Source organism: Ictalurus furcatus, chromosome 11, assembly GCF_023375685.1.
Source record: "Ictalurus furcatus strain D&B chromosome 11, Billie_1.0, whole genome shotgun sequence".
In the NCBI taxonomy this organism is placed as follows: domain Eukaryota; kingdom Metazoa; phylum Chordata; class Actinopteri; order Siluriformes; family Ictaluridae; genus Ictalurus; species Ictalurus furcatus.
Window position 1 is genome coordinate 9,756,809 of NC_071265.1, and position 14,201 is coordinate 9,771,009.

The following is a 14,201-nucleotide window of genomic DNA, read 5'->3' on the forward strand; positions in this document are numbered from 1 at the left end:
TATTTTTTCCCCAGATAGCCTTTAAGAATGCCTTTGACAAAAGAAGAAAGTATTGAAATCATTCTCATGGCTGGATCGGGAAGCTGTCACAAAGTTACGATGGACTTTCACAGGAAACATGGCAAGCATGTCACACACGACACTGTTGCTAAATTTATTAACAAATTCAAGAAGACTGGAAGGGTTGCAGACCAACCGAGAAGTGGACGTCCACGGACATCCTCTGACGAAGGCACAACCGACGTGGTGCTGTCTTACATAGTCCCTGGCATATGAAGACTTTTGGGACACTCCATATTAGTGCAAGTATGAAGATGTTATTGATGTTATAGAGACTCTCTGATGTACTTCTGTAAGTCACTCTGAGTGCATAAGAGTGCAAACTGAATGCTAAAAAAATCCATATTAAAGTGGATCCAGTGATGCGCAAACATAAGATTGCAAATGATCACAAACAGCTGCACTTTTACCGTTTAATGCTTTTTATCTTTACAAAAGAGGTAACACTGCAGATGTTCCTACAGACGCCATTAAAAAAAAAAAAAAAAAAATCTGCAAACAGTGTTTCATATAGTCATCTATATATTGAAAAGTACAAGTAATAATATTAATATTTTTAATAAAACAATAGCACAAATGACACCTGTAATAAAAGTGGATCAAAAAAGTGACACTTTAGGCAAACAATCAGGTAACAGAAACAAAATCAGCTGAAAGTTTCATTCTACTGTACGTCAAAACACTTACAGTAAGTGCTATTTGTTTGAGCTTTATAAAATACATTAACAAAAAAAAAAAAAAAAAAAAAAAAAAAAAAAAAAAAAAAAAAAAAAAAGCAGGAAGCAGTTTTATTTCCTTCAAGGAAAAGTACTATAAAATAAGTTACAGTACAGTGAATTTGTCTAAACTGACTTTGTTCCCGTCTTCCAGCCTCACATAAGCACAGACAATATCAGAAGTACATTGTACAGGAGTAAAAAGATCATCTCTTCTCTTATAAAAGAACCGTTTTCCCTACAACAGGAAGGGAAATCAGTGGGGATGTCAATAATTACACGAAACATAGTAAAAGTCACGCATATGGTTGTGGGCACGGATGCGTGCATACACACATGCTCACACCTACACCCACACCCACCTTTTTTGCAGCTGAATGTTGAAATCTGTATAACTTTCATTTTGTTCTTTGTGCTGAAATAACTATACGGTTGCTCTAATTACTTCATGGGCGTGGATACAAAAAATAAACACAAATACTTCATATCTGATGGTATGGCGTCCAGGAGGGGAGTCACACGTCGTCGGCTGACAGCGGTGGGATGTTGAACCTTGGTCTAGTGAAGAAAGCCATCTTCTCTCTGTTAGAGTAAAGGACAGGATGAGAACGTCGGAGCAGAGCCCAATCTCAGTATCACAACACATCATCAATCCAGATTATGAACGATGCTTAAAGGGGTCATATGATGCTTTTTAATGTTTTCCTTTTGTGTTCCGTAAAGATCTGCAAAGTTACAAAGCTCAGTCTCCCACAAAGGGATTTCTGTGTTCTATCTAACAGAGAACGCTGCTCCAGACCCGCCGAAAACGCCTCGATTGAAGTCCAGATTTACTTCGTCTATGTCACAATTTGAAATATTAGCATAATCCCACCCAGAGGCAGTCACGAAGAAAGAAGGCAAGGCTTCAGTGAATTGTGTTGGAGGCATGTCCGAGACACTGTGTTTTGCTTGGCCTTCCGAAAACGTTAAACAACAACCATTTTTTAAGTCTGTTTATTATTAGTCTATGGCTACATGGGGCATTCTTGTTTACGAGCTGTTACTATAGAAACAGTAAAACATTAGAATGTGCACATTAATATGTTACATTCGTTCATGTTACATTTGGGTATTCAACTGCACTGTGGTGTCATTTTCTATAACAGCAGCTCGGACAGTGCTGGCTGTAAATCAAATCACAGGTTTATATTAATGGCCCTGTTCTAGTGTGTTATCGTTACTATAGTAACAACTCATTCTTATATTTTTATATAAATAATGTTCTTATTTAACTAAGAAAACACAGAACTGCTGATATGGTGAAACTTTCTGCAAGGAGATCTTTAGTTAGCATTTAAAGAAGGAGTCTCCATTGTTAGAACATCAGAAGTCTTCAGGACATATTTATTTTGTCTTATTACATGGAAATTAAGTGAATGACTGTTGGTGATTTGCTGCACAGACATTAAATGTAACTATACATGCACAATGGGAAACGGTTGTGGTATAAGAGGAATAAAACTCACCATACATGCTGTTATAGGAAATGGGGGGGGGGTGTCATTTTGGACTGAAAACAGAAACTCCACCCTGTTGTTGATTATTTTCCTATAACAGCATGCCGTGGTTACTTCTTACATAATTTAAGGTCCAATACAATGTGTCTCAGATTTGGGTAAAGTTTATATTTAATGAAAAAGATAATGATATTGTAATAGTATTACAGTTTAAAAAATAAATAAATAAATTAAAAAAGTGTGCATGAGACTTTACAGTATAGAAACACCTTCACCAATTCAGGCAGGACTTCCGACTTCTACCTGACACACACTGTTTGTTTTTTTTAAATATTAACACAGACAGACTGATTTAAATCAGTGAATCATTATAATCCTGTTAACCAGATGAGAAGATGCACACAAGACTCAAACCAATAAGCTCACAAATCAAGCTTGTACGTTGAGATGAAAAATGCAATATGGAGCTGGAGGTGTACCTGAAAGTGTGCACAGGGAGCGGCTCTTTGTGGCTCTGGCCCCTCATCTGCAGCACCTCTTTAGAGGCCTTTCGCAACCTCCTCTCAGCTGCCTCCTCCTGCCTCTGCTCCTGTCTGCTCTGCATCGCCTGAGAAAGCGAGAAAGAGAGAAAGAGAGAGAGAGAGAGAGAGAGAGAGAGAGAGACTTTAAATTGGTTTATAGTAGAATTTAGTTTAGAGCAGAGGTTGTCAACCATTTGTAATTGGAGGAGACCAGGTAAAATGATTATCTATTCTATATAAAATCTATCTATCCATCCATCAAAAATATATTTTTTTGCTTTTGGTACTTTCTTAATTAATTACTTTTCATAACTTTTATGATTTTTAAAAATAACATGACTTTTATAAAACTATATAACGGACAGGTATGGAACATGAATGATCAAAAATGTTTCTGAACACTAGAACTACTTTGAACAAGAGAACTAGGCTGTAATAACGTGGACTAGTTTACATGTAAAACATGTTGCATGCAGTCCATTCGTCTTGCGTTCTAAAAACATTCGCATAAGAATGATGTAAATTGGGACGAAGGACGCGTCTCCTTAGCCATGACATTGTTAAATCTCCGGCTCTCAGCCTCTCAAAAAAAAAAAAAGAGCAGACACAGAGAGAGGTGAGAGCGCAGCGGGAAAGCAAGACCTCGCGCTTGCAGGACAGTACTGGTGATATTTGGAAAGTCACTAAGGTTTGTCCAAAAAGTCACGAGATTTGTCACTAGGTGCTTTTTCTTTGCAAAAAAAAAAAGGTCCCTAAAGTCGCTTAACTGGGAACACTGGTCTGCACTGACAGCTAGATAAAAGGCAGGGTAAGCTCCGCCTCTCCCCAGCCAAAAAGAAAATTCAGAGGGAGAGGGAATGCAGGGTTTTTCATTTATGCACATTCTATTTGAAAAGCAATAAAATACACAGAGCCCTGTCTGTGTTTTTCTTGAAAACAGTTTGCGCCCCCCTTCTGATCTCTCCGTGCCCGCCGTGTTGAGAACCAATGGTTTAGATCAATCAACATAAACACATTAGTTGGTTCAATTTATAACACTGACCATACAATTCACTGTTTTGAGAAAGTAAATACATGTTCATTATTACTAATGTCAGCTGACTAGCTTGTTTCTAACAAAACACGCTTTAATGAATGTGTCCATGTTTTTTCCCCGACTTTGTAGCTCAAATACGCAGAGCTCGGACATTACGTAATTTCCCACTTCCGAGTTGAACACAGATTTAGTTACAATTTTTACTTGACATAAAAGTTGACATGGAAATCTGGTGGCCAGTGATATTTAGTCCCTCCCCCACCCTCTAGGTCACATGGTTTTTCATTTAAACGTATTAAAAAGGTACACAGGAGAGTTTGTGCCTTTAGCTCACATGCACATATAGTTACACGTCAGGTACATCACTGATCTAATGCGTCTGTCCCACTGTTCATTGCACGATGTTATAGTGATGTGTTTAGGTGTGCAGTACTTGTCTGTGGGCCTCTCGCAGAAGGTTGCGGAAGCGCTCGTCCCTCAGGGCTGAGTGAGGCAGATCCACTGGACCACGGACACTCTGAGGCCCCTGAACACACTGACTCGGCTCCTCCAACCTCATCTTCAGCTCTCTCAGAGCGTTCAGCTCCTCACTCAGCTGCCTCTGCCGCGTACGGCATGCCTGGAGGTCCAGCTCCAGATCCAGGGAGGTACGGGTGGGCTGCTCAGCCAGGGAGGAACGGTGAGGCTGCTGAAAGTCAGACACACACATGCCATTATATATAATACGTACAAACTGACTTGGAGCCATACAGCAGGAAATTCATAATTCTTTCTTAAAAAATGATTCTGCCTCGATGCAAAAAACATTTACATTTGCTGCAAATTTAAAATTGCATTAAACTTTGAATTGCTGAAAGGAGAAACAAGAGGTGCTTAGCTACATTTATCTAAAAATTTGTTCCTTTGTTATCTTTACATAATTATTTCTTACATAATGAACATGTGAGATGAACCAATTTACTTCGCAGGCATTACACTTACTTTTATGATAAATAATTCAGCATTTGCAAATAGTGCCTGTTCACATCAAAATCCCATGAATTTATTTACATACTTTTTTTCCAGAATTAAGAGAGCAAGGAGCCAAAAGGGTTGAAGACTCATGTTATGTTAGGTGATTAAAGGCAGAACATTTCTGCCTTAAGATAATATAATGAAAATTCAGACAGTATACAAACACTGCTATTAATTCTCACAGCCCTAATGGGAATACATTAACCTAGTGTTTTTATGATGGAGGAAAATTATGATGATGATGATTATTATTATTATATTAGTATGACAACATGCCATACTTTAAAAAAAAAACAAACAACAACAATTGTGTCAAGTCATGATGTCATTTTTCAGGATGATTCTTTTGCTCACCTGTTTGTATCTCAGTGTTCTTCTCTCCAGAGTGTTTCTGATAAACGGGGACTTCTTTGGTAGAGTGGAGCTGTCACTGTCACTGCGGTACAGCTGAGAGAGTGAGAGTAGAGGTGTACATTTTATATTATTTATATATTTATATTAGAGAGAGAGAGAGAGAGAAATGAGCCCCTACTACAGCCCATACAACAGCTTTGCAAGTGTGTGTGTTGTGTGTGTCACACTCACCCTGCAGACATACTGGCTGCGGGCTCCAGGTGAGAATGTGTGTGAGCGTGACAGTGTGCTTGTGCGCAGGAATGGGGGGCCGTGTCCATATCGCCCTGGCCTCTCCTTAGGCTGCATTCGCAGTAGCTCGGTGTTGGTTGCCTTGTCAACCTGACAGCATATAAAGTGTGTTCGTGTGTGTTATACAGAAACAACAAGTTCATGTAGACAAAGCAGGATTAGGACTGAATGATGTTTCATAAGTCTTTTTATATTTAATCTATTTATATTTAATATTAAGTCTTTTAATATTTATATTTAATCAATCTCATTAAAAAAAACAAAAAACAAAAACGTAAAGTAACATTCTGTAAACACAAACCTCCTCGGTTTATCTCTATGTTTATCTTCACTGGCTCTTACCTAACTTTTTTTTTAAATGTTATATAAATAATCATTCATCTCTTCTAAGTTCTTATTTTAAAACTTCCTTACTTTAAAGGAAAATAGTAAAAAGTTAATCATGAGTATGTAATTCAATTACCTTTATAATGAGAGACCTGTCTGAATGAGGGACACAGCGCCCCCCGGTGGCTATACAGAAGCCCTCAGCACACAGACCCTCAGGACAGGGAGAGGCGAACGCTGTGCTGTTACTGCAGCCACTGTCCACTGATTCAGCCTGCCAACTCCTAACACACACACACACAGTTTAATAGGACTAACCTGTTAATTGCTCATACTTTAAAATGAGAGCACAGACGCGATCATAACCTAAAATCAAGTCATAAGCTTTACTGTATTAGATATAAAAATTAATGTTATATAAAAATGTTGTAATTTCATGAACTCTATGAATGTATAAGTATGTAAATAAGAAACTTGCATAGAAACACAGAGGCATGTGTGTATATCAGGATAAATAGACATACGTTCCCAAGAGTTCACTACTTTTCTCAAAAGTTTGATTTTCTTCAATTGAAAAGTTTAATATTGACCGTTATTAAAGCAGCAGTGATGAGAACGCATAACACACAGAGGTCTGAGCTAACTGAGCCAGTGTCAGTGGTTATTATGCAAATTCGAATCCTTGAATGAAATTTAAAATATACCCGAATATCTAAATATCCTATTCATATAACATATGCTTGTGTATGAATATGGTCATCTTTTTATAATAACATACCTCTCAGACACAGCTTCTCCCTGCTCTTCCTTCCTCTCGAGCTCCTCCTCGCTCAGATCCAGCTCTCTTTTCCCTTCGTTCAGCTGAGCCGCTGCGGACACCTACACACACGCAGAACACAGGAGAATTCTCTCAGGATATGAGGATCTAGTAACCGTGTGCGCAGTTTGAGTTGAGTGTTCTCAGTGAGCCACGTCCTTACGTGTGCTCTGCTACGCTCTTCGTCATCCTCCTCTTCCTCATCCACACTGTGTCCAGGTTGGCACAGGCTCCTAGGCTCGGCCCTGTGGTTCTCCTGCTGCAGCAGCTGCACACGGTGCCACTGGAACAACATCTCCGTGCTGCTCGCACAATCAGCCAGTGCCACCTGAGCTGAGCCCTGACACACACACACACACACACACACACACACACACACACACACACACACACACACACACACACACACACACAATGCAATCAACCACGAATACAGAGGTTGGGAACTGATGGTGATGGTTAGACTTGAAATTCAAGCGAGTGGTGTTTATGGATCATTTATTTCTAATATTACTTGTACAACCCCAATTCCAAAAAAGTTGGGACACTGTGTAAAATGTAAATAAAAACAGAATGCAATGATTTGCAAATCTCATAAACCCGAATGTTATTCAGTCTTTTGTTGGCCCCATCCCAACTTTTTTGGGACGTGTTGTGACCATCAAATTAAAAATTACCTTATTTAATCCCTTAAAATGGTACAGTTCCTCAGTTTAAACATTTAATATGTTTTCTCTGTTCTACTGTGAATAACATGGGTTTATGAGGTTTGCAAATCATTGCATTCTGGTTTTACTTACATTTTACACAGCGTCCCAACTTTTTTGGAATTGGGGTTGTAACTGTGTAGCTCGGTAACAGTGCATGTGTATGTTCTCGTCTCACCAGTAGTTCATCGTGTCCGAGGGGTCCGAGGGCACAGAGCTGCAGGTGCAGGGCGTGGGAGACAACGCCCCCTGCAGGCAGTAGGATCTGGAAACCCTCATTAAAGCTGAGAGTTGAGCGCGGCTCCTGGGCCTTGCAGCAGTAGTACGTGCACGGCCGACTGGCATCCACGGGCAGCACGTGCACCTTCAAGAAGCTAAAAAACAGTTTTTAAAAGCACACCTACAGAGTCAATCATGGCCAGAACATAGCCTCTATACACGCCTCCCGTATTCTGACTACACGAGCTTGTGTAAACAAAAGCAGACTTACACTTTGTAGCCATCTCTTACAGTGGCTTTGCTCAGATTTCTCATTTGGAGCACATGAAGCAGCAGAGACATGGAGCTGGAATCATACCTGCAGAAATGAACCCAGAATGGCCTGCTCAGAGAAAAAACACCAACATTCTGCAGAGCCAGAGGCAACGAACATCACATCACACCACATCACTCTCAAAGTCATTCTCAAAATGGTGTACGTCAAGGAGTCTGATTTTTTATTAAATGACCTGATGACTGAGAAGTTCACTTTGAACAGCTAGCAATTTCTATTTTTATAGTAGTATTATTTAGTTAATAATAATAATAATAATAATAATAATAACCCCAATTGTCTGCTCACTCAAAATAAATGAGCATAATATTATGTCAGCCATCCAAAATAGAAAGACATGTCAATGCACTCTGAACTGAAGAATGGAAAAAGAAAATCAAGCACCTTAAAAAGAACATTTCCATTTAAAAAACAAAACAAAAATCTTATTGCTTTTTAAAGTAGAAAGGAATTAACTGAAAACATTAGACAATTCATGCTTCATTCAAAACCTACAAAGTAATAAAAACGCACTTTATTACTGACGTTATTCACTTTTGCAGTATTATTATATTACGACGGTGAGTTAAATAAAAACCTTAACATTTTTGTACAGATTTCTTAGAAAAAAAATTCAAATAAATTCTAATTTGTGTTTAATTCTAACTTTTAAGGTTTTCATTTCTCATCTGCATATCATTCAAAATAACTTTAAATGACATTATCCCACATAAGTAAGCTGACAATAAACAAAACAAATAATAATGTCAATGTAAAACATTTTATATGTAAATGTAAAACTATCATATGTGCTGATTGATCAGGTCGTCATGTTTTAAGATGGTGACTCGAACCTGTAGTGGGTAGGTCCTTGAGGAAAATTACTTTTTTTTGGTCCAAAACTTTGTGAACCTCAAAAAATAGGTTTCGATAGGTTAATATCATTCAAAATATTTGAAAAACGTGTTGTAATCAGGGGGGGGTCTTTATCTAAATTACTTTATAGTGAAAATGATCCCTAGCTTCAAAAGTGGGATGAGTGGTGAACTACAAAGACAATCAGAGAGATAGCGCAAGAGATAGAGAGAAAGAGAGAGAGATAGACAGACAGACTTACAACAGTCCCAGCTGGACCTGAGGGGATTCTGAAGTGCTGATTGCATCTCGGCTAAGCATGACCTCGTCCGTCTCCTCTGTCCTGCTGGGAAGAACCATTTCGCGAACAATCAGAAAAACAGCCATCGACAGGCAATACATCACGCAATACAATCATATGCGTTAATAAAACAACAAAAATAACCCAAACCCCTTTACATTAACAACATATTCCTATAATGTGTGTCCACACCTCAGTTTGGAACAAAGGATTCTTTCTACTTGAGAAACATGTGCATGGCATGAACAGCATTTACGTTGTTGATCTAGTACAGTCATACTGGTAGTGTTTCTGTGAGGTTAAAGGTTATAGCAGGGTGCCAGAGAAACCTTTAATGTGCTCTCAGTGTTCTCAAACAGCACAAGAAATGGAAGGCAGATCACATCCGTTCACATGCTCCTCATGCTCCTGGGTAAAGCAGCTTCTCACCATTCATGAAAATGTATGTAGGTTTTGGAATAATGCTAAACTGTTTAATGCTAGTTAACACTGTGTGTGTGTTTTTTAATCATATGTTTTGGGGGGGGATTGACATGGTGAGATCAATATTTTCTACTGGGGCTTAGTGATTAAGGCTCTGGGTTACTGATTGGAAGGTCGGGGGTTCAAGCCCCAGCACTGTCAAGCAGCCACTGTTGGGCCCTTAACCCTCTCTGCTCCAGGGGCGCTGTACCATGGCTGACCCTGCGCTCTGACCCCAACTTCCTGACATGCTGGGGTATGTGAAGAAAAGAATTTCACTGTGCTGCAATGTATATGTGACCAATAAAGTCTCTCTCTCTATATTATATATATATATATATATATATATATATATATATATATATATATAAATATATATATAAATATATATAATATATGAGTGATAAAAACTACATGCATTCCCGAACTGAAGGAGCATCACAGACATTTTGGCCGCTGGTATCTAATTACAAACTAAATTGATTAAGCTTAGGAACATTTTGCCAAAACATGCTGCAACTATGTTGTAACTTGCGATGTATCAAAGCGCATCATTCACCATGTGAGGATGAAATCACACAGACTTTAGATATCTTTACGGAGACTACATGTCCACATGCATGCACTGCTGTTTGGTAAACTAGCTCTTTACCCAGCATGGCCTTTGTAAGAAGACAGCCTAGACAAGATAATAAAGTAAATAAAAACATGTCCACATACGAAATATATTCATGATGTCTTAAGCTTGTGGTGTCAAGTAGGTTATAGAGAGAAAAACTTCAAAGCTGGCCAGAAACAGATTTTTTGGTCTTGTCTAGCTGATGACTAAACAGACTTGCTTTTCATATCTACAGTGGATATAAAGTCTACGCACCCTTGCTAAAATGGCAGGTTTTTGTCAAGTAAAAGAATAAAACTAAAAGTTAAATCATCTCGACTCTTTAACGTAAAATTGCAAAGTATACAAATAAAGTGGAAAAATAATCAGAAACAGAAAAATAAAATAAAAATCTTATAATAACCTAGTTGCATAAGTGTGCATACCCCTAAGCTAATACGTTGTTATTATATACCCCTGCAGCTCCTTTAACATTGCCGGTGGTCTCTTGGCAGCCTCCCTGGTAAGTTTTTGTCTTCTCCTTTTGTCAATTTTGGAGGGACGTCCTGTTCTTAGTGATGTCACTGTGGTGCTCCATTTTCTCTATTTGTTGATGATGGCCTTCACGGTGTTCCATGGTACATCTAATGTTTTGGAAATTCTTTTATACCCCTCTCCTGATCGATACCTTTCAACAAGTGAGACCCTGTACAGGCTTTGTAAGCTCTTTGCGGACCATGGCTTCAGCAGTCAGATGAAAACAAGAAGATGGGAAAAAAATCCTACAGGATCTGATCTTTATTTGGGGTTCATCAGAATAATTTTCATGATGACAGCTGTATGATAATTAATTTTGAACCTGAGATTGAATGCGATTGGTTCATTCTGAACATCCCCAATTATAAAAGGGTGTATACACTTGTGCAAGCAGGTTATTGTAACTTTTTTATTTTTCCCTAAAATGTTTGATTGGTTTTTCACTTAAATTTTCATATGCTGTAATTTCAAATTCAGGTTGGAAAAAGTTCTGACTTTCATTGTATACAATATCCACTGATCACTGATGCTAATTCTCCAGGGCCTTTTATTATGAAATGATGATATAAATCTATTATATGGTGAATTTGTTATACAGTATGCCACATTCTGTGTTATAAGACATGTGGTGAACGTACAGTACGGTATTTTGGCAAAAGATCATTGGACTGCTGGAAGTCTGAATGAATAAACCCCTGAATAGTATTAGTAAATGTATGCCAATAATCTCCCAGGTTTTGAGTTTTAACACACATCATGACTGGTTAGCATCTCTTTGCCTTGGCGTCATTCCCGTAGACCCCTAGTCACGTATGGCTGCAAAGTCACACAATTTACATTTGGCAAATATTCCTCCATGTACACTGTGAATTTCTTTGTATTGAGTGTGTGTTTATGGTAAAATACCAGTCTAACCTTCTGCTCCAGGCCTCAAACACGCCGCTGTCCGTGGCTAACACGTCTTCATTCATGCCGGCAGAGACACGGCGAGCCCTGCGGCGGCCGCTCCGCTTCACACTGTTAGAGCGCAGAGTCACTCCTGCATCTCCACACACAGCCGAAAGAGACGCACAGCACACAACATGACGTTAACAGTTTAACACATTCGACCAGCGATTATTCTTTGTTTTGGAGATAAACTATATAATAGAGGTACATTTCTTGTCTTTTTTAATACTCAGAACAGGAAGGGGGTGTAAACTTTTGCATTCACCTGTATAACTACCAAAATTTTCCAAAAAACTAAACCTGCTGAAAAATGAAGACAATGGTACCAAGGAGGATTTCGTGATTATTTTCTGAGATGTCGTTCCTCACCTGCAGAGCTATACAGTCCCTGAACACCACCATCTCTACTGCCCTTGACCTCCAGAAGATGAGCTGTAGTAGAGCCTCCTGCCTCTCCTTCTAGCTGCTGGGTTTGAGTGTGGGTTTGGCCCCGAAGGCCCTCTATTACCAGGCCACGGCCGGCTAGCTCCATGTACTCCTCAGTCATTTGCGTCAGTGGGCAGTCCGGAGGGCCCGAGTGGTACGGCGTGTCCATCGGAGAGCTGGGGGGAGACAAGGAGGAGAGAGAAGAGCGCGACGAGAGGGAGGTGAGAGACTGTGGAGCCTCGATGACCCGTTTGGGCCCTAGCACAGACGAGACGTCTCTGCAGGAAGGTTCCACAGGCATGGGGTAGCGCCAGGTGGGCTCAGGAATGTCCAGGCAGGCCTCCTGGCGCTCAAATTGGGGCATGCCGTAGATGTCGGTAAAGCTGAGTGAGCTCAGCGAGCCACGGCTAGATGTTAACGAGCCCCGACTTGAGGCTAGAGAACCACGGCTGCTGCTGGAGGACATGGTCAGGGTGCTGGCTGAGAGACTGGGAAGAGATACAACAGAGAATATATAAGCTTATTAACGACTACACCAATTGATTAAACAATATTATTGTAATACAAAATAACTATTATTTGGGGAGTGGGCCATCTTCACATAGTGGTGATACTGTCCTAGTAGTGAGTGTGTGTGATGCTTGTACACGTGCATAATCTGTAGCAGTGGGCTTTTAAACACTGCATACACTTACTAGCCAGGTGAGACGTGAAGAGAAAACATCACCGGCCAAAGGTTCCTGAGTGAAAGCTGTTCTATGGGTTACATTCTTACCAGCACAACACTCACTACCGTGCCATGTCATCGTTGGGAGTAAATGGACCAGCACCAAACGATTACATAGTCTTTGCAATGTAATGTTTCCCATCATGCCCAGTAGTCAAATGGAGTGGCAAGACATCTTCAAGTCCAAGTAGACATGCGCATGTATGTGTAGAATGTACCTTTTGAGCTGAGAGTGGAGATAGGTTGTGATGCGGGTCGCCTCCTCCAACTGTCTCAGTAAGACATTCCTCTTCTCTTGCTGCAGTATCCTATGCACACGAACACACACACACACAATGATTAAGTTTAAATGCATTCTGAATTAATTCATTCCAGTTGTAGATTCCAAATGAACTGTAAAATTTATCCGTCAGATCTAACAAGTAGATAACGTTGGGTCAGACTGTTGGCAAAGTGCTTAATTGCTTCAGTTGTGTTTAACACAAGACTTGAGTTTCAGCAAATGTAAAAAAAATAAAAAATAAAAAAATTGGGGTGGGGGGATGGGGGAGGAGAAAACCACACATCCTGTTTCATAATAGCAGCTGGATGTCCTTTTACCTCTTTTAGAATATTTTACTTAAATTGAGTTTTTCCCCGAATTTCCATCAGCCATATTAGTCAGGGCAGGTTTATGTAAGGGATGATCCACAGCTAGGTGTGCATTATTACGATTTTAATGCACAACGTGGAGGCAAAGAAACACCGGACATGAATCGTGTAAAGCAGTGGCCCACTGGGGGGGAGGGCGCCAGATGGCACCGGGGGTTAGGGGCGCATAGAAATTCTAGAACATTTTTCACAAAATGTATTAATTTGACCTGTATGTAAGTCAGGATTGTCAACCTTTGAACTATGAAGTACATAAAAATTAGAAATATTAATAAATTAAATAAATTATACACAGCAGACTAAGAAACACCAAACAGAGACATCCGCTGATATACTAGCGTACTGTTAGACACACGCTGATAAAACCTAAGACTAATTCCAATGGATACGTTTTTAGATACAGGACATAGTCTCTTAGCAACTGTAGAGGACAACTGTAGAGGGCCACAAAGGGATGCACCGTACACAAGGGGGGCCTCACGCTGAAAACGTTTGAGAACCACTGGTATAACACACACCTAACCGTGGATTATCCCACTTATACAAATGGTCACTTGCCAGCATTAACAAGTTAAAGCTGTCGATGATATTTGTGGTGCAAAATTTGACTGAAAGGATAAAAATAACGGTTAATTTTCATTAGTTTTAATAGTTTTATATATGGGCTGTTAGATGTAGAATTCTGCCTGCTCTCAAGCATACACAGAGATAAAGTAGTGCAATAAGATTACATTTATTTCAGTACATTATAATAAATAGTTATTAGAGAGAAAGAGAGAGAGATTGTGTGTGTGTGAGAATTACCTGCGCCGCATCTCTAAC

General features: G+C 39.6%; 1 protein-coding gene across 3 annotated transcripts in view; it reads right to left on the reverse strand.

The window, feature by feature from the left end:
• Nucleotides 1–459: 459 nt before the first annotated feature.
• Nucleotides 460–14,201, reverse strand: part of wwc3 (WWC family member 3) — a 62,648-nt gene continuing 48,906 nt past the window's right edge. The window contains exons 10-23 of one of the 3 annotated variants that reach the window (XM_053635916.1): nucleotides 12,947–13,036; nucleotides 11,945–12,489; nucleotides 11,543–11,666; nucleotides 8,992–9,075; nucleotides 7,833–7,919; nucleotides 7,521–7,716; nucleotides 6,799–6,975; nucleotides 6,597–6,697; nucleotides 5,955–6,102; nucleotides 5,432–5,581; nucleotides 5,201–5,293; nucleotides 4,266–4,517; nucleotides 2,755–2,882; nucleotides 460–1,358 (exon numbers count right to left, since the gene is read on the reverse strand). In XM_053635916.1, the coding sequence (XP_053491891.1) occupies nucleotides 1,292–1,358; nucleotides 2,755–2,882; nucleotides 4,266–4,517; nucleotides 5,201–5,293; nucleotides 5,432–5,581; nucleotides 5,955–6,102; nucleotides 6,597–6,697; nucleotides 6,799–6,975; nucleotides 7,521–7,716; nucleotides 7,833–7,919; nucleotides 8,992–9,075; nucleotides 11,543–11,666; nucleotides 11,945–12,489; nucleotides 12,947–13,036 (2,242 nt within the window). In that variant the 3' untranslated portion in view covers nucleotides 460–1,291. Of the gene's footprint in view, nucleotides 1,359–2,754; nucleotides 2,883–4,265; nucleotides 4,521–5,200; nucleotides 5,294–5,431; nucleotides 5,582–5,954; nucleotides 6,103–6,596; nucleotides 6,698–6,798; nucleotides 6,976–7,520; nucleotides 7,717–7,832; nucleotides 7,920–8,991; nucleotides 9,076–11,542; nucleotides 11,667–11,944; nucleotides 12,490–12,946; nucleotides 13,037–14,201 lie in introns of all 3 variants that reach the window. The other 2 variants (XM_053635915.1, XM_053635914.1) reach the window with 2 other exon arrangements.